The 19,873-nt window shown below is 43.2% G+C and overlaps 1 protein-coding gene across 1 annotated transcript in view; it reads right to left on the bottom strand.

Moving 5' to 3' along the window:
• RAP1GAP2 (RAP1 GTPase activating protein 2) overlaps positions 1-19,873 on the bottom strand; it is a 314,933-nt gene that overhangs the window by 141,846 nt on the left and 153,214 nt on the right. Inside the window, exon 3 of the mRNA XM_070945523.1 lies at positions 321-405. Within this exon, the coding sequence (XP_070801624.1) occupies positions 321-405 (85 nt within the window). The remainder of the gene's footprint in view (positions 1-320; positions 406-19,873) is intronic.

Here is a 19,873-nt window from a genome sequence, read left to right as displayed (position 1 = left end):
GGCTACACATATGTCAATTTCAGGTTCGACGTTGCCTTTCTTCTACATCAGCTTTTTCTTGTCTTTCCCTGCCATCGTCTTCCATGTGAGGTTGGGACTTCTGAGCCATATGAAGCAAGAGATCATCTTCGAGTTAAACAAGTAAGTACTTGGGGAAGACGTGGCCCACAAATTGAAAATGGAGTTGTTTCCCCTTCTTTTGAAAATAGCTCCAACAGAAATGCAGCCCCCATCCCCCACCTCCATAAGGTGGAAGATGAAACAGCCAGAAGAAGACATGCCACCACACACCATAATCTATCCATTCCGTAGATCCTTACCTTCATGCTTGGTGGGGCTGTAAAGGGTGGAGATAAAGGTCTGTCTGGAGTCGTCGCATCTGTGCTGTTCAGTGCCTCCTGTTTCCTGTAAAAAAAAAAAAGACATTTATCTTAGTTTAACTTAGTTTAGCGTAGATATTTATATATCGGAAAGGGAAGGGAAGGGAAGGGAAGGGAAGGGAAGGAAGGGAAGGGAAGGGAAGGGAAGGGAAGGAAGGGAACATAAGGGAGGAGGGGAGGGGAAGGGAGGGGAGAGGAGATGAGAGGAGATGAAGAGAAGAGAAGAGAAGAGAAGAGAAGAGAAGAGAAGAGAAGAGAAGAGAAGAGAAGAGAAGAGAAGAGAAGAGAAGAGGAGGCACAAACTTTGAAAATGTTACACCGACGAAACTTCTCTACTTTTTTAAAAGAGCTGGGGAGGGGGGTAGGGATTTCTAATTCTTGAGATTTCACACGGAACCAAGGCTCTGCCCCATTACAATTACCCATAATAGCAGAGGAGGCCTTTCACCAGAACTTCAATAGAGCTCATCATACCTACTATGAAGGCTGCAGGTAAACTCCATTTGCAGGTAATTTCTAGACACCCAGAGTAGCTGAGAGTGAGCTATATAGAGCTGGGTTTCTATGGTGACAGGATTGCAAAAGAGATCCTTCTCTCCCTCCTGTTCCTCTCCCCCCCCTCCAGCACACACACATACACACACAGAGTCACACACACACACGCCTTGTCCCCGGTTCCTCCATCTGCTCTTATCTATTGACTCGGCAGTGTTTGCTCATATCTTTTTCTCTCTCCCCGTAAAGGACACCATGCATACTGGAACAGATCTGGTGATGGCTATGCCAGGAATTGCCAAGGAGTTGCACCCAGGTTTCTCGTGATCTGACAGGCTGAAATCACGGAGGAAAGATAAATCACACGCATAGGAGAAGTTGCAAAACGGGTGTGTGACAGGGGTTATTCTCTCACATTCAGAGACGAGGGCAGAAGAACAGAATAGGACAAAACAGACATTTTCCCTTCTGTATGTCTTACATGGACATCAACCTCACGAACGATACGAAAGCTAAGAGTGGCGCAAAGAGCCACGGAAAGATGCATACTCGGCATTACAAGGCAAGATAGAAATGGATGGATTAGTGCAGGGGTCTCCAACCTTGGCAACTTTAACAGACTTGTGGACTTCAACTCCCAGAATTCCTCAGCTGGTTGAGGAATTCTGGGAGTTGAAGTCCACAAGTCTTAAAGTTGCCAAGGTTGGAGACCCCTGGATTAGAGAACAAATGAAATTATACAATATCATCAAGAGAGTATAAGAACTGAAATGGCAACGCTAGGAACTTTTTATCATATGTGGTGGGAATGCTCGAAAGCTAGAGATTTTTGGCATCAGATAAAACGATGGCTGGAAGAGATATTAATTCAAAACATAGATTTAAAGCCAGAACTTTTTCTCTTGGGTATTACAAAGGACAAATATAATAAAGGAACAATATATTTAATGTTGCATATACTAACGGCAGCAAGATTGGTCTTTGCGCAAAATTGGAAAAGTAAAGAGATACACACACACACACACCGAAGAAGAGATAATAAATAAAATACTGACTTGTGCTGAAATGGACAGGCTGACTCTAGAACTCAAAGACAAGGGTGAAACAGAATATTATGAAATCTGGAATAAAATGTATCAATGGTTGGAGAGGAGGAGGAATGTCGGGATAAAGGAATATTGATAAGTTGAGAGTTTGAAAATTTTTATGCTAGTATTCTGTGAGTGGTAGGAATGGTATTGGTATTGCAGTAATCTTCACAGACGAAAATTTATTTGTTTGAAATGTGATAGACTGTACATACTTACATATCGAAGATAAATTGTATTTGTTGTAAGGTAAAACTTGATGGAAATGTTTAAACCAGAAAAGCTGGACCATGTCCAATGTTTTTAATCGTATATTTAATAAAAAACTTTTTAAAAATAAAATAAATAAATAAAAAAGAACTGAAATGGAAATGGGCTGGTCACATCGCAAGAGGAAACTGATGGCAGGTGGACAAAGGCAGTCACAGAATGGATCCCATTTGATTAAAAGCGTCCATGAAAGAGACCTAAAACAAGATGGATTGAAGATATCAGCAAGATATCAGCAGACCCCAATTGGCAAAAGAAAGCTCAGGACCGTATCGGTTGGAAATGAGTAGAAGAGGCCTTCATCCTGCAGTGAAGAGACAATGGCTTGATGATGATGGTGATGATGATGTATTACAGATAACATAACAGTTGGAAGGGACCTTGGAGGTCTTCTAATCCAGGGGTCTCCAACTTTGGCAATTTTAAGACTTGTGGACTTCAACTCCCAGAGGTGACAATTCTTAACAATTCTGGGAGTTGAAGTCTTAAAAGTTGCCAAAGTTGGAGACCCCTGTTCTAGCCCAACCGCTTGCTCAGGCAGTAGAACCTATACCTTTGCAGACAAATGGATGTCTAATCTCTTCTTACAAACCTCCAGTGATGGAGCACCCCAATTTCTGGAGGCAAGAAGTTACACTGGTTACAATGGTGATGGGTGCACCATTGGAAAGTCTGAGCAGGTTGGGAAAAGATTGTCCTGGAGAAAACCCATCTATGCTAAGAGGCAACAACAACTTAATGGAATATAATCAATTAATCAATGTATAAGCTGTGCTCCATTTTTATACAGTCTTGGCATCCATCAAAGGGTGTAAATTCCCCAAACCGATACAGGCAGTCCGCAGCTTCAGAGAGTTAGAAGTTATGACACTAAAAAAAGTGACTTAGAACCAATCCTCACACTTACAACTGACATGGCACCTCCATGGACATGTGATCAAAATTCAGGTGCTTGGCAACTGGCATGTGTTTACAATGTTTGCAGCTTCCTGGGGTTGTGAACCGTGGTGGCGCAGTGGTTGGAATGCAGTATTGCAAGCTAACTCTGCCCACTGCCAGGAGTTCAATCTTGACCAGCTCAAGGTTGACTCAGCCTTCCATCCATCTAAGGTTGGTAAAATGAGGACCCAGATTGTTGGAGGCAATATGCTGACTCTGTAAACCGCTTAGAAAGAGCTGTAAAGCAGCATAGAGTGGTATATAAGTCTGAGTGTTATTGCTATGGCTATTTGTGTCCTTCCCAGCCAGCTTCTGACAAGCAAAGTCAATGAGGAAAGGCAGATTTGCTTAACAACTAAACAATTCACTTAACAACTGAAGTGATTAGCTTAACAACTGTGGGGAAAAAGGGTCATAAATCTGGGCACGAGTCACTTAACAACCACCTTGCTTAAGAACAGAAATTCTAATCCCAACTGTGATTGTAAATCAAGGGTATCTGTAGTCCATGTTTTATTTCATTGAATGAGAAAGAGGTAGAAACTCCAGGTGCTTCTGAATGAAATCCCTTTCAGAGCCAACTCAGTGGTTGTATGGGATTACAAAACACTCAAGTGAAAATGGCTCGATGGTTACTTGGAGTTGAGTGAATTTAGCTGCCGGCATCATCATTGCCATGTGGCTGACAGTGGTCAAGTTGGCCAAGAAAACCAAATCAAAGTATATACAGTAGTGGCCAAAATTGTGGAAATCTTTTGGGAAAAGTGTATTTTTGAGGTTTGATGGCTAATAACACCACTTTTTTTGGGGGGGGGGGGTAGTTTCAAGATAATCCTATTCCACTGCTGGAATGGCCTGGGAATAGCCCAGACCTTAACCCAATTGAAAATCTATGGAGCCGACTAAAGAAACTTGTTAGTCAGAAGTGACCCAGCAATAAAACCCAGTTAATAGAAGCAATCATTCAATCTTGGTTTCACATTATAACAGTTGCAGAACTAAAAGACTTGGTTCACTCCATGGGAAGATGTTGTAAGGCCATAATTCATGCTAAAGGTTACCCAACTACTGTATTAACAACAGATATGGTGATAATTTTTTTATGTCTCATTTTTCCTACGTGTTTCAGTTTTCTTCTTTATACTGTAACTGCTATTCTAATAGAAAATCCTTATAAAAGTTATTGCACTGCATTCTTGATTAAATTATCTTTCCATTGATATATAATTTTATGGTACTACTGCAAAAAAAAAGTGGTGTTATTAGCTAGTTTTAGAAAATACACCTTTCCCAAAAGTTTTCCACAATTTTGGCCACTACTGTACTTGTGAGAATGGTCAATGAAGCAAGAATGGGCTGTTCTTTTAATGTAAAAAGACTCCGGCTTCAAGACAAGCTGGTAATGTTAAGCTATGATCGCTTTGTCAAACAGAAAGTCCTCTTCAAAGAGCGAAAAAAGATTGGTTCTGTGTAACTGATGCTTGGCTAAGAAGATTTGTGAAGATGTATACGAGGAAATACAAAGTTGGCAATGCTGAAAAGAGAATGAACTGAGGTGGCCAAAGTCAATTGTACTATAAATAAAAACATCATTGAAAGATATTTAGAAGATGGGTCTTCATCAATAACTTTGTTTTTACATTTGTGAATTAAAACTGTAAAATAAAATAAATTTAAATTTAAAAAAGACACTCAAGTGATGAGAACATGAGAAAGTTAAGAGTCCTGCTGGAGCAAGCCAATAACTCATTAAGCCTAGCCTTTCTTAGTTGCACAGTGATCAACCGCAGGCGTTCAAGGATCACACAAATATGATCAAAAAGGTGAGAGCCCTTTTCCGTAATTGTTCACCTAGCTATGATTCCACAGATGGCCAACAGCCATCAAGATTAGCCACCACTGATAGAGCCTCAGTCTTCTCCTGAAAGTCAACTTGCAAAGCATCCCTGGCCTGCCAAAGGCCAGGGGGGATGGGAACCTGGCTGCATAGCAGCCAAAAACAGATGCACATTCCACGCTTATCTCCCTCAAGGCAGTATCCCAGGGATACTTACAGTAGTCGAAGGGGAGTGACCTCTACAACCCGCAAAATTGCTCCGGTGGCAAATGTGATTGATGACACACCCTGGGGGGAGGGGGGAAACAGGGTCATAGTTAGAGCGTAAATTACTTAGGGTCAGAGCTGGCTTCATTTGGGAACGTGCCGACATGAAGCTCCTAATAAATGAATGGATTTCTTTTGAAGCTTGGCTCAAGACTCATGACACTGAATTTGTCTCATCCTCTTTAAAAACCCAACTCAGTAGATGGTCTTCATTATATCCGATGGCAGTTAAATTCAACAGATTAATTCTCCCCTTGTGTCAGGAACCATTCCAGTCAATCGGTATCCCTTCTCTCCAGCATACAGTTTTAATAATGTATCATCACAAACCCTTTATTTGCAGCAATGGGTGGTTGATTTGTCAGTATCTGAATCACTTGTTGTTGCTGTTTTATTAAAATGGCAAGGAAAGAAGATTTTTGAGCACCATGGTTCACATTTTGGGACTTATCTGGTATAAAACAATTGCAATGCCCTTCCTCCCTTTTTTCCATTTTTTTTAATTGCAATGTTTATCTTTTGGGAGATTGGGTCGATCCTTTTAATGCCGTTGCCTGGCATCTGTATTTTCTCATATTCAGCATAATTTACCTGAGGATTTTTCTCATGTTCGGCATAATTTATCTGAGCGTATTTATTTTAAAAAATGGTCAAAGAGGGAGAAAGACTTCATTCCTGTTTCAGGTTTTGCAAAAGTTAAAAACAAAAAAGAAGTAAAAACTCCAGATGATTAAGATTAGATGAATAATCACTTTCATCATCACTTTTTCAATAAAAGGACTATGAATGCTCAGTAGCTATAGAACTTTGAAGATCAGTTGGGAAAGGAAGGAAATTAAAAAAATAATAAGTAAGAAAGGATTAAAGTACATTAAAAGCATCTGTTAGGTTTTGGCAATTTGGAGAAGGCAAGGAAACCATGATCAAAATTCAGACACTTGGCCACTGGCTCATATTTATGACAGTTGCAATGTCCCAGGAACATACAATCATCTTTTGAGACCTTCTGACAACCAAAGTCAATGGGGGAGCCAGATTCACTTAACAATCAGCAACTTAACAACTGCAATGATTCACTTAACAACTCTGGCAAGAAAGGTCGTAAAACGGGGGCAAAACTCACTTAACTCCCTTAGCAATAGAAATGTTGGGTTCAATTGTGGTCATAAGTCGAGGACTATCTGTAGTGCCTTTAGACCTGGAGGACGATTCTTGAAATGCCTCTGCAAGCCTCAAAGATTTTGGTCTCAAAGAGCTGTGTATCCCTTATCTTTTAAAAATGGTATTTTTTAAAAAAAAAGAGAGAGAGAGAGAGAGAAAGGAAAAAGTGGAGTTTCTGAGTAAATATATAATTCCTAACAATTTAATGCACGTGTGCATGAGCATTTCCTCTGCCTCTCTTTCTTTTCATAAATACAGGAACAGAGACATGTGTAGCAAAAATGGAAGAAGAGTTTATCATTGCTTGCAGGTAATCCACGATTTATGACCGTAATTGAGTCCAGAATTACAAAATTAATTTGGCACCTCTCGTTAAGCGAAGGACATGCTTGTAAAGTGAATGCAGCAGTCAGAATAGAATAGAATAGAATAGAATAGAATAGAATAGAATAGAATAGAATAGAATAGAATACAATACAATACAATACAATACAATACAATACAATACAATACAATACAATACAACAGAACAGAACAGAACAGAACAGAACAGAACAGAACAGAACAGAACAGAAGAACAGAGTTGGAAGGGACCTTGGAGGTCTTCTAGTCCAACGCCCTGCCCAGGCAGGAAACTCTACACCACTTCAGACAAATGGTTATCCAAAATCTTCTTTAAAACTTCCAGTGTTGGAGCATTTACAACTTCTGGAGGCAAGTTGTTTCACTGATGAATTGTTCTAACTCTCCTTATTTCCAGGTTGCTCCTCTCCTTGATTAGTTTCCATCCATTCTTTCTTGTACTGCCCTCAGGTGCTTTGGAGAATAGCTTGACTCCCTCTTCTTTGTGGCAGCCCCTCAGATATTGGAACACAGCTATCATGTCTCCCCTGGTCCTTCTCTTCACTAGACTAGCCATGCCCAGTTCCTGCAACCGTTCATCGTATGTTTTAGCCTCCAGTTCCCTAATCATCTTGGTTGCTCTTCTCTGCACTCTTTCTAGAGTCTCAACATTTTTTTTACATCGTGGCGACCAAAACTGGATGCAGTAAGTAAGCAAACGCCATGGTCATTGTTTGCAATGAGAGGTTTTTTTGCTCGAAACTGGAAGTTAATGCCAGATTCCAGGGGATGGGGGAATCATAACATGGTCATGTGACCATGGGATGCTGAAAACCACTGTAAATGTGGGCCAGTTGACCAGCATACAAAATGCAATCATTTAATTTGGGGAGGCGGGGGCAGACATCAGAATTTTTAAATCTGGTTCACAAGTACCTTTTGGGGGTGTCATAACTTTGACTGGTTGCTCAGCAACCGGTTGTTAAACGAGGACTGCCTGTAGTTTTGAATCTTTAGTCCGATCTACAACCCTAGGAATTTCTGATCATCTCAAATTCAAATATAATCATATCCTCCAATATCTTTTCCAGATTAGCCAAGGTTCGTTAGGTTCTGCCTCGTTTAGTCTCCAGAATAGGACCTCTAGCCACAGAGGCTGGACAAGGGACAAATTTTAGATTCTCTGCTCAACAAATTGCTTTCTGGCCTATCTTAAACATCTTCCATATTGTTCACCCTATTTATAAAAAAATTTCACTGCCTTTTCCATGTTCCTCCAGGCTACTCAGTCTCCATTAATTCATAGAACTGACTCCTTAACAAATGTACGGCTAATGAGAAATTTCTGAGTAAAAATGCCAAATAAATTAACCCAAGGAGCTGCAAATAAGAATAATTGGTGGATGACATGAGCACCCACTACCTTGGGAGGCTCAGATAATTGTGCCAGGAAATAACAACTGTGATGAGAATGTAGATGAGACGGTTTCATCAAAGAACAATTTTAAAATCTTTAATATTTTATCCGACCGGTTCCAATTCGTGCTTTCTCATTGTCTTAATTATTATTTTTTTTTAAAAATCCATCCCTCAAGAAGTCTCAGAATAAATAACAAAATCTGTCAGGGAAGTGCCACCAACCAATTCACAGGCTTTGTTGTGATCTATCTTAAAACTTGCGTCTGACTTCTTCCAAACAACAAGAACAGTACATTCAAAATACAAGGGAGAAAATCAGACACGCTCAATCTGTGCCTTCCCAAATGGGTATTCAGATTGGTTGGTGACCTTCATTGGGATCAACACTTTTAGCAAATCCCATAATATGTCCGAATGTTAAACTGGAGACAGATTCATCTTCACCCTCAGCCATAAAAGCACCATGAATATATTGTATACTGTATGTCCATTTAGAAGCTGACACAGATTTTAGGTAATGGTTTAGATTGGGGTGGGAAACAATGGCCCTTTTATGACTTGGGGACTTCAACGATGGCCAAAACAAGAATAGAATAGAATAGAGTAGAGTAGAGTAGAGTAGAGTAGAGTAGAGTAGAGTAGAGTAGAATAGAATAGAATAGAATAGAATAGAATAGAATAGAATAGAATAGAATAGAATAGAATAGAATAGAATAGAATAACAGAGTTGGAAGGGACCTTGGAAGTCTTCTAGTCCAACCCCCTGCTTAGGCAGGAAGCCCTACACCACTTCAGACAAATGGTTATCCAAAATCTTCTTTAAAACTTCCAGTGTTGGAGCATTTACAACTTCTGGAGGCAAGTTGTTCCACTGATTAATTGTTCTAACTGTTAGGAAATTTCTCCTTAGTTCTAAGTTGCTTCTTTCCTTGATTAATTTCCACCCATTGCTTCTTGTCCTGCCCTCAGGTGCTTTGGAGAATAGCTTGACTCCTTCTTCTTTGCTTTTGCTTTTAATTTTGCTTTTTAATTTTCTTTGTGGCAGCCCCTGAGATATTGGAACACTGCTATCATGTCTCCCCTAGTTCTTCTCTTCATTAAACTAGACACATCCAGTTCCTGCAGCCGTTCTAATCATCCAGTCACCTAATCATCTTTGTTGCTCTTCTCTGCACACTTTCTAGAGTCTCCACATCTTTTTTTACATCGTGGCGATTAGAACTCACAGTCTCCTGATTTCTAGACCATGACACCAAACCTGCTTGCTTTTCTTCCTGGCTGATCACAGAAAGAAAACTTAAACACGATCACATGTAGTTAACATTTGGGTAGGAAACTACGTGACATCCCAAGGCTTACCCTTAAACCAGAGAGAACTCAATGAGGTTCTGTAAGAAGCTTAAACATTTAGCAATAGCAATAGCATTTAGACTTGTATACTGCTTCACGGTGCTTTACAGCCCTGTCTAAAGTGGTCAGCCTATTGCCCCCAACTATCTAGGTCCTCATTTTACCGACCTTGGAAGGATGGAAGGCTGAGTCAACCTTGAGCCTGGTGAGATTCGAACTGCCAAATTGCAAGCAGCCGGAAGTCAGCCAAAGTAGCCTGCAATACTGCACTCTAACCACTGCGCCACCGTAATGTCAGAGTTCCAGAAAAAAACCCAACTCCAAGTAAAAACTCTGAAGCAAGCATTTTTCAAAGTTCTATTTACTAGAATAGGTAAACTGGCACATCTGGGAAAACCCGAATCTGAGAGTTCTGGGTTTTCCCTCAGTAAATCAAAAACCCCCAAGCCATCCCCTCACTCCTCAGTTGATCACATGCTCCAATCAACGTCCATCCCATCTCGAGACAGCACTCTGACCACTCCTTCTCCAGCTGCAGGATTGGCCTGACCTTGACCGACAGGAAGAATGCTATTATATCTAAAGACAACCCCTCTACTAAATCTCCCCTCCTACTTTCCCACACATGAGAAGGTGGCAGCATGGAAGCTTCCGGCCTAATATGGCTTCCAAAGCTGACACCGCGTCTCTTTCCGACTTCTATTTGCGTAAATAAATAAATTACAGCACACATATGTTTTGCTTTATTGCTCATTTCCGGTCACAAGAATTATGTCTCTTGATTCTGAGACTTATTTTTTTAACTAGCAAAGACTATGTCTTGAAAAGATTTAAGAATCCCCATTCTAGACAAGGAAGTTCAGAAAATGTACCGCGTGAGGTGATGTCAAAACACACCCGTATCATTTCCGATATACTAAGTGGAGTCACCCATGGGTGAGTTGGGGGTGGTGGGACATATAAATTTAATAGATAAAGTAAAAACGTCTCCATCAAGTCAGCAGGAATCACACTCAGGATGAAGGAGATTTTCCCCCCTTCAAGCCCGAATGATTACATATGCCAGATTTTTTACTCATATAACATAAAGAAAAATTGCTGATTTTCAACAAAACAAAAACACAGTTCCGTGACCAGAGAGATTCTGAGGCTAAGGAAATTGATGCAGGAATTGCATGTATAGGTAGTCCTCGACTTACAACAGTTCATTTAGTGACCATTCAAAGTTACATCATCACTTTAAAAAGTGACTTACGACCATTTTTCACACTTACGACCGCTGCAGCATCCCCATGGTCATGTGATCAAAATTCAGACACTTGGCAACTGATTCACATTTATGACCATTGCTGTGTCCCAGGGTTCATGTGATCCCCTTTTGCGCAATCCCGACAAGCAAAGTCAATGGGGAAGCCAGATTCACTTAACAATTGTACTATTAACTTCGCAACTGCAAGGATTCACTTAACGACTGTGGCAAGAAAGGTTGTAAAATGGGGCAAAATTCACTTAAGAAATGTCTCATTTAGCAACATACATTTTGGGCTCAATTGTGGTCGCTAAGTTGAGGACTACCTGTATTTAATGGGATGCCCACTTGCAATACTTGGTTAACAGAAGTGGGTTTCAGATATTGTTACCACCGGTTCGCCCCGCGCGCACATACACGCTTCGCGCGTGTGCACCTTCCGGGCATGGGCTTTGCTCTTGCGTGTGCCTTCCTGTATGCGCCAGGCCTCGAAAATGTGGCTAAATAGGACAGCATAGCACTGGGACAGGTGGGCGGGTGGCAGTGGTGAAATCTGAACCAGTTTACTACCAGTTTGCTAGGTGCGCACGCAGTGCATGCCAAAAGGAGGCATGCAGTAAGTAGAACAGCGCGCAGGGGGGGTGATCAGCTGTGGCGCGCAATCGCGCTGCTCAGCTGGGATCGTCAGAGGCTTTTTTTTACCTTTTAAAAGCATTTTTTCTACAACCTCTTCAGCCAAGAGGTTGTAGAAAAAAATGCTTTTAAAAGGCTCCGACGATCCCAGCTGAGCCACGCGATCATCAGAGGCTTTTTTTAAAAAAGCTTATAAAAGTAAAAATGCTTTTAAAAGTAAAAAAAAAAAAGCCTCTGATGATCGCATGGCTCAGCTGGGCATGGGGGGGGTCTCCACCCACCGCCATCGCTACCATATCGGGCAATCCAGTCTGAACTGGGAGCATTTCACCCCTGGTGGGGGTGGGGGTGGGGGTGGGGGTGGGGGTGGACCCACCCATAATCACTCACCCACAATCACCCATCCACAATCACTGCTATCAGTTCGCCTGAACCAGTACGAACCGGCTGAATACCACCTCTGTTGGTTAAGCCACCGGGATAGCTCTCCCAAGAAAAATTATATCAATTTTCATAAAGAAGATGAAATTGATTTCCTTGGGGAATGGATAGCAAGGAATCCCCAGGTTGAAAAGGGATATTTTCATTTGGATTTAAAGCATTTGGAGAAGTCTTTCCCGTCATCAGAAGCCAATTTGACAGATGAACTGAATAATTGTTCCTCAACTTCGAAAAATCCTGTTAAAGGTGAGTAGGCCATTTCTCCCCCCCTCCCCCCACTTCTTCTTGTTTTGTTTTGTTTTATTATCCTTCCACCAGCTGCCAAATATATATATTTTATTCCATCATACCAGTGGTACATAAAATTAGCTTCCTGGCTGGATGTTATTTCCTAGATTTGTTTTTAATTATGTTTTAATGAAGTTTTAATTGTTGCATGATGGTTGTTTTTGCTAAATGAGCATCATTTCCGGAAAGAAAAGTAATATAGAAATAAACAAACGAACAATATTGATAGCCTTCGTGTCTTTCTTCCGTTGGCTGGATCCAACCAACTTTTTTATAAGACGCAAAGTGGTAAATCAGGAAAGGGAAAAAGGTAGAGAAGACAGAACTTTTCCTGCTGTCAGAAGATACATGCAAAGCAGGAATTAAAAAGTTCTGCCTTCTCACCGTTCCCCTTTATCTCTCTGCATCTTATCAAAAAAGCCAGCAGTATAATATAGCTGCTAAAAAAAAAATCAAATGCTCTCTTGGAGTGCATTAACTGGAGGATAAGCACCAGATCACAAGATATGGATATAGCAGTGATGGTGAACCTATGGCACGCGTGCTGGAAGTGGCACGCAGAGCAGGGGTGAAATCCAGCAGGTTCTGACAGGTTCTGGAGAACTGGTAGCGGAAATTTTGAGTAATTCGGCGAACCAGTAAATACCACCTCTGGATGGCCCCAGAGTGTGGTGGGAAGGGAATAGGGATTTTACAGTATCCTTCCCTTGCCATGCCCACCAAGCCACGCCCACCAAGCCACACCACGCCCACTAAGCCTCGCCCATAGAACTGGTAGTAAAAAAATTTGCATTTCACCACTGACGCAGAGCCATCTCTCCGGGCATGCCAACTGTCACCCGTTGCTGTTCCAGGTTCCAGCACGCACATGCGCGCCGTCCAGCTGGTCTTCGCGCACAAGGGAGCACCAGAAACTGAAAGACCAGCTTCCTGGCGCACATGCTGGTCTTTGTGTGCACATGCACGGCAAAAACTGGAAGTCCAGGTGACCGGCGGGCATGCGCATGCCAGAAACCGGAAGCTCAGCTTCCTGGACCGTGGGAACTGCTCTTCCAGATTCCGGTGCTGCTGCGTGTGCGCACTGGGGAGTTGCTCTTCCTATTTCTGGCACTTCCCAGCACATACACGGGCGCTCCCGTTTCGGCACTCGGTGCTGAAAAGGCTTGCCAACACTGGGATATAGTCTTCAACTTAAACCATTTGTTTAATGGCCGTTAGACGTAACAATGTCACTGAAAAAAGTGACTTATGAGCGATTTTTCACACAACCATTGCAACATCCTCCCCGTGGTCATGTGATCAAAATTCAGGGGTTTGGCAATTGGCATGTATTTACGACAGACGCACTGTCCTGGGGTCATGTGATCACTTTCTGTGACCATCCTAGCCAGCTTTTGACAAGCAAAGTCATTAGGGAGACCAGATTCACTCAACAACTGCATGATTCACTTAACAATTGTAATGATTTGCTTAACCACCAAGGCAAAGAAGGTAATAAAACAGGGTGTCAGCCTTCGGTTTTTCCTTGCTTGCTTGCTCGGCTGCCATTGTAACGGGGGGAGGGGGGAGCTATTGGAATGTCTGGGAGGGGGGAAGTGAGCTGGTGGAGAAGAGAAGAGAAAGTTCTCTTCAGCGTTTTCTTTGAAGCTGATAACTACTCAAGGTCAGCCGTCGTGGCATAGCAGGAGGATGGCACCATCAGATGCTGCAACCCACATGACCCCTGGGGGGAATGTGGATTGGATAATTCTGGCTGGATGGCTGGGGGAAGGATTTTGGGGATGTTTTCTATATGTAATTTTCGCGCCTTTTGCTTCAGATCTTGCTTTTCTTTGGCTGCATTCAGTTCTCACTCAGTAAAAGTACCTTTCTCTATGAAAATGGAGTCGGGGTTTTTCTTTCTAGAGTATTGAAAGGAGACACACCTGACACAGGGCAAAATCATTTAACAATTGGCTTGCTTAGCAATGGAATTTTGGTCATAAATCAAGGACTACCTGTAACTGTTTTCTGCCCTGGTTATCTCTCACTTGGAATTCAGCCTTTAATCCTGGGCACTATTATTCCGAAAGAATAATGACAGATAAGCGGGAGTTCAGAGGAGGGTTGCCAAGATAGTAAATTGAATGTTCCTTATTAATACCATGCCAAGATGTATCTTCCTATAATGCTAACATTTTCCTTTCTTTCCAAAGAGGCTTCTGCTTTTGTACCTGTCAGCCTTTCCAGGTAGCTCAAGCAGGAAACATGAACAGTTGAGTTAATTCTACTTTATTGTAAGGCTTTAACAAAATCTTGCAGGGCTGAAAGTAGAATTCTCACTGTCTATGGAGATTCTCAGTCATCCAGGTCATGGTTGTCCCAAAGGTGTTTTTTCAAGAGGCAACTGGACTTTCTTTGTTTTTCCTTGAGGATGTTTCGCTTCCCATCCACGGAGCTTCTTCAGTTCTGACTGAATGGTGGGGAATGGAAGGATTTATATTCCTTGCAGACAGCCGGTCATTTGCATTCTTTTAGAGAATCCTTGAGGCCCCTTGGAGGTTTGTCTGTGTCTTCAGGGTCAACTGGGTGTGGAGCCTTCTTGGAACTGCTCAAAGGACCGTGTTGTAAACAGGAGATAGGTTGTGATGTGTCCCTTCCCTCTGTTGAGGGCTGTTATATTTGCTGCTTTGTTTACTATTAAGTTGAATATTCGCAGCAGATGGGAAATGCAGAAGTAATTTCAGTTGCCACTTGCCCTGCCAAGTTGTGTGCTGCTGGAAGGATGCAATTCTCCCTCCACCTCTTTTACACACTGAGAAACTACGGAGGGTCTCTTGCAAGCCTCTTGCCCCACCCACTATCCAGCTGTGGGCTATGCTGTCTCTTATCTGACCATTCTCTAGGCAGCATCTCTTCGCTCCGTCTCTCAAGGACCTTCCCACATACCATTACACCCAGGGGTGGGCTTCAAAAATTTTAGCAAGGGGTTCCCTAACTGGTTGCTGAGTGGGCGTGGCTAGGGTGGGCATGGCCTAGTCAGCCTCCTGCATCATGGGGCTTTTGCCCTCCCCGGGCTCCGGAGGCTTTCCTTGAGCCTCCGGGAGGGCAGAAACAGCCTCCCCAGGCTTCGGAGGCCCTCTGGAGAAAACGGCCTCATTTCCAGCCTTCCTGAACTTCTGGTAGGTCCATTTTCCACCCTCCCCGAGCCTCTGTGCACGCCCTGCACTTACCTGCATCCAAAACGGGCTGCATGGGGACTCCTGGGAGGGGCGGGAGGGGCGGGGATGGGAGGGGCCAGCCAGGAGTGGAATTTGGGGGTTCTCTGAACTGGACAGAATCTTAGCTAGAGGTTCTCCCGAACCCCTGCGAACCCCCAGCATCCCACCTCTGATTATACCCTCTCATTCTCAGAGCGTTATAAAAAATGTGGGTAATGTAGAATTCAGTTCACAACCACCAGAATTTTGCCTTGCACTCCAAAATCTCCCTGACCTTTTCTTCTTAGTCTGGTGGAATAAGTAATAATAAAAAATGCTTCTTCGGATTTAATGAAAATGTGGGGACGCAGGGATGCTACGGAACACTGGAGAAAGGACTAAAGAAAGACAAGAGGACGCCCTCCAACAGAATTATTTCTCAATTAAGTCCCAAAGACAAGGAGCCAATATTCAAGTAATAAGAAATTCAGTGAAATGTTCTTCCTTGGAAAAGAAAAATCAAAAGCTATTTTATTTGTTATTAAAGTGGATGCTCAGCGCGATGGGAAATACAGAAGTAATTTTTGATGTAGTCTTCCATTAGCCATTTGTCCTGCCAGCATGCCTATTGGAAGTTGAATGTTGCTGGAAAGATATACAGATAGTCTTTGACTTACAACCACAATTGAGCCCAACAATTCTGTTGCTAAGTGAGATGGCTAGTCCCAGGGATGAAATGCTACCAGTTTGCACCGGTTTGGGAGAACCGGTAGTGATAAAAAAGGTACCGGTTCATCCAAACTGATATTTCCAACGATCAGCTGTGCCGCACCATTTAGATTCGCTAGAAAGCAGGAAATCCTGCATCCACAGGCAGCAAACTGGTGGCAGTTCATGGAGGATTTCACCCCTGGCTAATCCCACTACTGGCTGGCCCGGCCCCTGCCCATTTTTAGGCTGTTTTCGGCCCACTTTTCGGCCCGTTTTTGGGGCATTTTTCAGGCCATTTTGGATGTTCAGTAGCAGTAAATAAATAGAGAGGGAAATTGTACCTTGTTGAGGTCTTTGAGGTGAGTGGCCAGGAGTCGGGCTGGGTGTGATAAGTGATGTCAAGTTAGCCACGCCCACACAGTCACATGATCACCCAGCCACGCCTACCCAGCCAGTCATCAGGGCAGAGAACCGGTTGTTAAATTATTTGAATCCCACCACTGCCTTTCTTGCCACAATTGAATGATTGTTGAGTGAATCACTACAGTCGTTAAGTTAGTACCAAGGTTGTTAAGTGAACTTTGCAATTGTTTTTTTTCTATAATCCTAACTATCCATTCAAATCTGTAGCTGTCCTGTTTGATTGCTGTACCAAACCAGACAGTTATTAAAGTACAAATGACAGACTCAAAAATTCCTCCCTAAAACTGTATCAGCAGCTCCCAGAGCTGTCTGAATTTCTTTACGGTGCCTTTTAAATGATGGTTCTAATGTTAAGTGTCCATTTCAAGTCCTAGGAGATTATAGAACCCAAAAACTGAAATGAAATGAAACAAAATGGGGGTAACCTTGAAGGCTGTCTAACAAACATAGCTTTAAAGCTTTGTTCACCTATGATCTGCTAAACGGGATACCTGAAAGCCCATTTCCTCCTTTCAAGGCTTGTTCATTACAACCACGACTGTAGTGCAAATTTCACAGGTGACCTCATTTTGACAGGCTGTTACAGGGTATTGTTCTCGGAACACTCGGTAAAGATTTCTTTTGTAAGTCCCTGTTGGATTGCAATTCTTGGTTCTGCTCCGTGCTTGATCCTGTTTTACTCCATGTACTGTTTAAGTGATAAATAGCCTAGAAATAATTCAAAATAAAGTAAAAACACGTGCAAACCCAATCCTACCACTGCCCATGTGGCAGCCCCTAGAGTAAGGCCAGTGGAAGAGGACTGACTCCGTTCCCGGCTCAGACTGTTCCGTTATCAAGCAGTTTTTCCCATTAGAAGGATTTTGCTAATGTTCCGATGAAATCTGGGATTAAGAGGCAGCTCTCTCGGTCTCAATGGCTCAGAACTGGCTGGGATTGGACAAGCCCTTATGTAACCACGATCTGAAGCAGAAGTAGACAGTCAGATGTCCTCCACTTGTTTTGCACTCTCTCGCACTCCAGCCAGCATGGCAAACCTCAAACAGTTATGGCCATTGTAGTCAAAACCAGCTGGAGGGCAACTTGAGTGAATGCCAATGGTGGGATTCAAATAATTTAACAACCTGGTTCAGGTCAGGGTCAGGTTGGCTGTCGTGGGAAGCATGGTCCATCCCCATCCTCCAGCTCCACCACACATGTAGGACGAGCCTCCTACGATGGCCAACCTGACGCTCGGCAACCCGGTTGTTAAATTATACCCCCACACACACACTATTAAAATGGATCCTGGGTGTTGCGCTGTGCTGCAATGCAGAAACGGGCCATGGAGCAGCTGGCACGAGGGAAGGAGGAGCAAGGAGAAGAAAGAGGGAAAGCGGCTTTTTCCTTCCCTCGCGCTGGCCATTGCCCGTTTCTCCATTGCAGCGCAGCGCCCAGGATCTACTTTGATAGTGGGGGGAGGGCAGATAATTTAACAACCGGTTCTCCTGAACCAGTGCAAACTGGCTGAATCCCACCACTGAATGAGGCCCAATGCTGCAATGATCCCACCGGTTCAGTCCAGCCTTTTATCCGAAATGCTACTTTTGCCAATGGAATACTCAATAAACATCATCCCCTAAAAAAAAAAAAAAAAGGAAGACTGAATTTTGGTTCACTTGCCTTTTGTTTCATGATAATGTATTCTGTTCTCGTACTATATTGAGTTAGGTGAATCTAAGAATAGCGCTACTGAATCAAACCAAGATCTATCTTACTCCAGTATTAGGTTTCTTGCAGTGGCATCTCTGCGGAATTTGCAAGTAAGAAAGAGAGACATACCATTATAGGTAGTCCTCGACATATGACCACAATTGAGCCGAAAATATCTGTTGCTAAGTGAGACATTTGCTAAGTGAGTTTTGCCCCATTTTATGACTTTTCTTGTCACGGTTGTTAACTGAATCACTGCAGTTGTTAAGTTAGTAACATGATTGTTAAGTGGATTTGGTTTTCCCACTGACTTTACTTATCAGAAGATCACAAAATTTAATTTAATTTAATTTAATTTAATTTCGAATTTATATACCGCCCTTCTCCCTGAGGACTCAGGGCGGTGTACAGCCAAGATAAAAAACATAGAATACAAATATTAAAACATTTAAAAATATATATAAAATTTGGCCCAAAAAATTAAAAATCGCAGACTAATTAAAAGGATTTAAAAATTTTAAAAATTTCTTCTTAAGCCAACCCGGCTTGCTGAAAAAGATAGGTTTTCAGGGAACGACGGAAGGCATTGAGGTCCTGGATTCTTCTTATCTCCGGGGGCAACTGATTCCAGAGGGTGGGAGCCCCCACAGAGAAAGCCCTCCCCCTGGGGGCCACCAGCCTACATTGTTTGGCTGATGGCACCCTGAGGAGGCCCTCTCTGTGGGAGCGCACGGGTCGATGGGAGGTCATCGGCAGCAGGCGGTCTCGGAGATAGCTAGGCCCTATGCCATGGAGCGCTTTAAAGGTGATAACCAACACCTTGAAGCGCACCCGGAAGACCACCGGGAGCCAGTGCAGCTCGCGCAGGAGTGGTGTTACATGGGAGCGCCATGTTGCTCCCATCACTACCCGCGCTGCTGCATTCTGGACCAGCTGGAGCCTCCGGGTGCTCTTCAAGGGGAGCCCCATGTAGAGAGCGTTACAGTAGTCAAGGCGAGAGGTGACGAGGGCGTGAGTGACTGTGCACAGGGAATCCCGATCAAGAAAGGGCCGCAACTGGCGAATCAGGCGAACCTGATAAAAGGTCCCCCTGGTAACAGCCGTCAGATGTTCCTCCAAAGACAGCTGCCTATCCAGGAGGACTCCCAGATTGCGAGCCCTTTCAGTGGGGGCCAAAGACTCGCCCCCAATAGTCAGTGATGGAGTCAACTGACTATATCGGGATGCCGGGAGCCACAGCCACTCAGTCTTGGAAGGGTTGAGCCTGAGCCTGTTCCTCCCCATCCAGATCCGCACAGCCTCCAGGCACTGGGACATCACTTCAAGGGCATCGTTGGGGTGGCCTGGGGTGGAGATGTACAGCTAGGTGTCATCAGCGTACTGGTGGTATCTCACCCCAAAGCCACGGATGATCTCGCCCAGTGGCTTCACATAAATGTTGAACAGAAGGGGCGAGAGGACCGAAAGGTGATCTCATGACCTAGGACACTGCAACCATCATAAATGTTGGTTGCCAAGTTTCTGAATTTTGATCATTTTGAACATAGAGATGCTGTAACAGTTGTTAAGTATAAAAAAGTGGTCATAAGTCACTTTTTTTGGTGCCATTGCAACTTTGAACAGTCACTAAACAAGTTACTGTAAGTCAAGGATCTGTATCGGCAGGCATGCTATCCCCAATTCAGAGGTTAACATTAAGTCTTCAAACA

The sequence above is a fragment of the Pituophis catenifer genome, unplaced genomic scaffold (genome assembly GCF_029215685.1).
Source record: "Pituophis catenifer annectens isolate HBS135680 unplaced genomic scaffold, rPitCat1.0.hap2 SCAF_1, whole genome shotgun sequence".
Classification (NCBI taxonomy): Eukaryota; Metazoa; Chordata; class Lepidosauria; order Squamata; family Colubridae; genus Pituophis; species Pituophis catenifer.
This window is presented reverse-complemented; position numbering and strand designations above follow the sequence as displayed.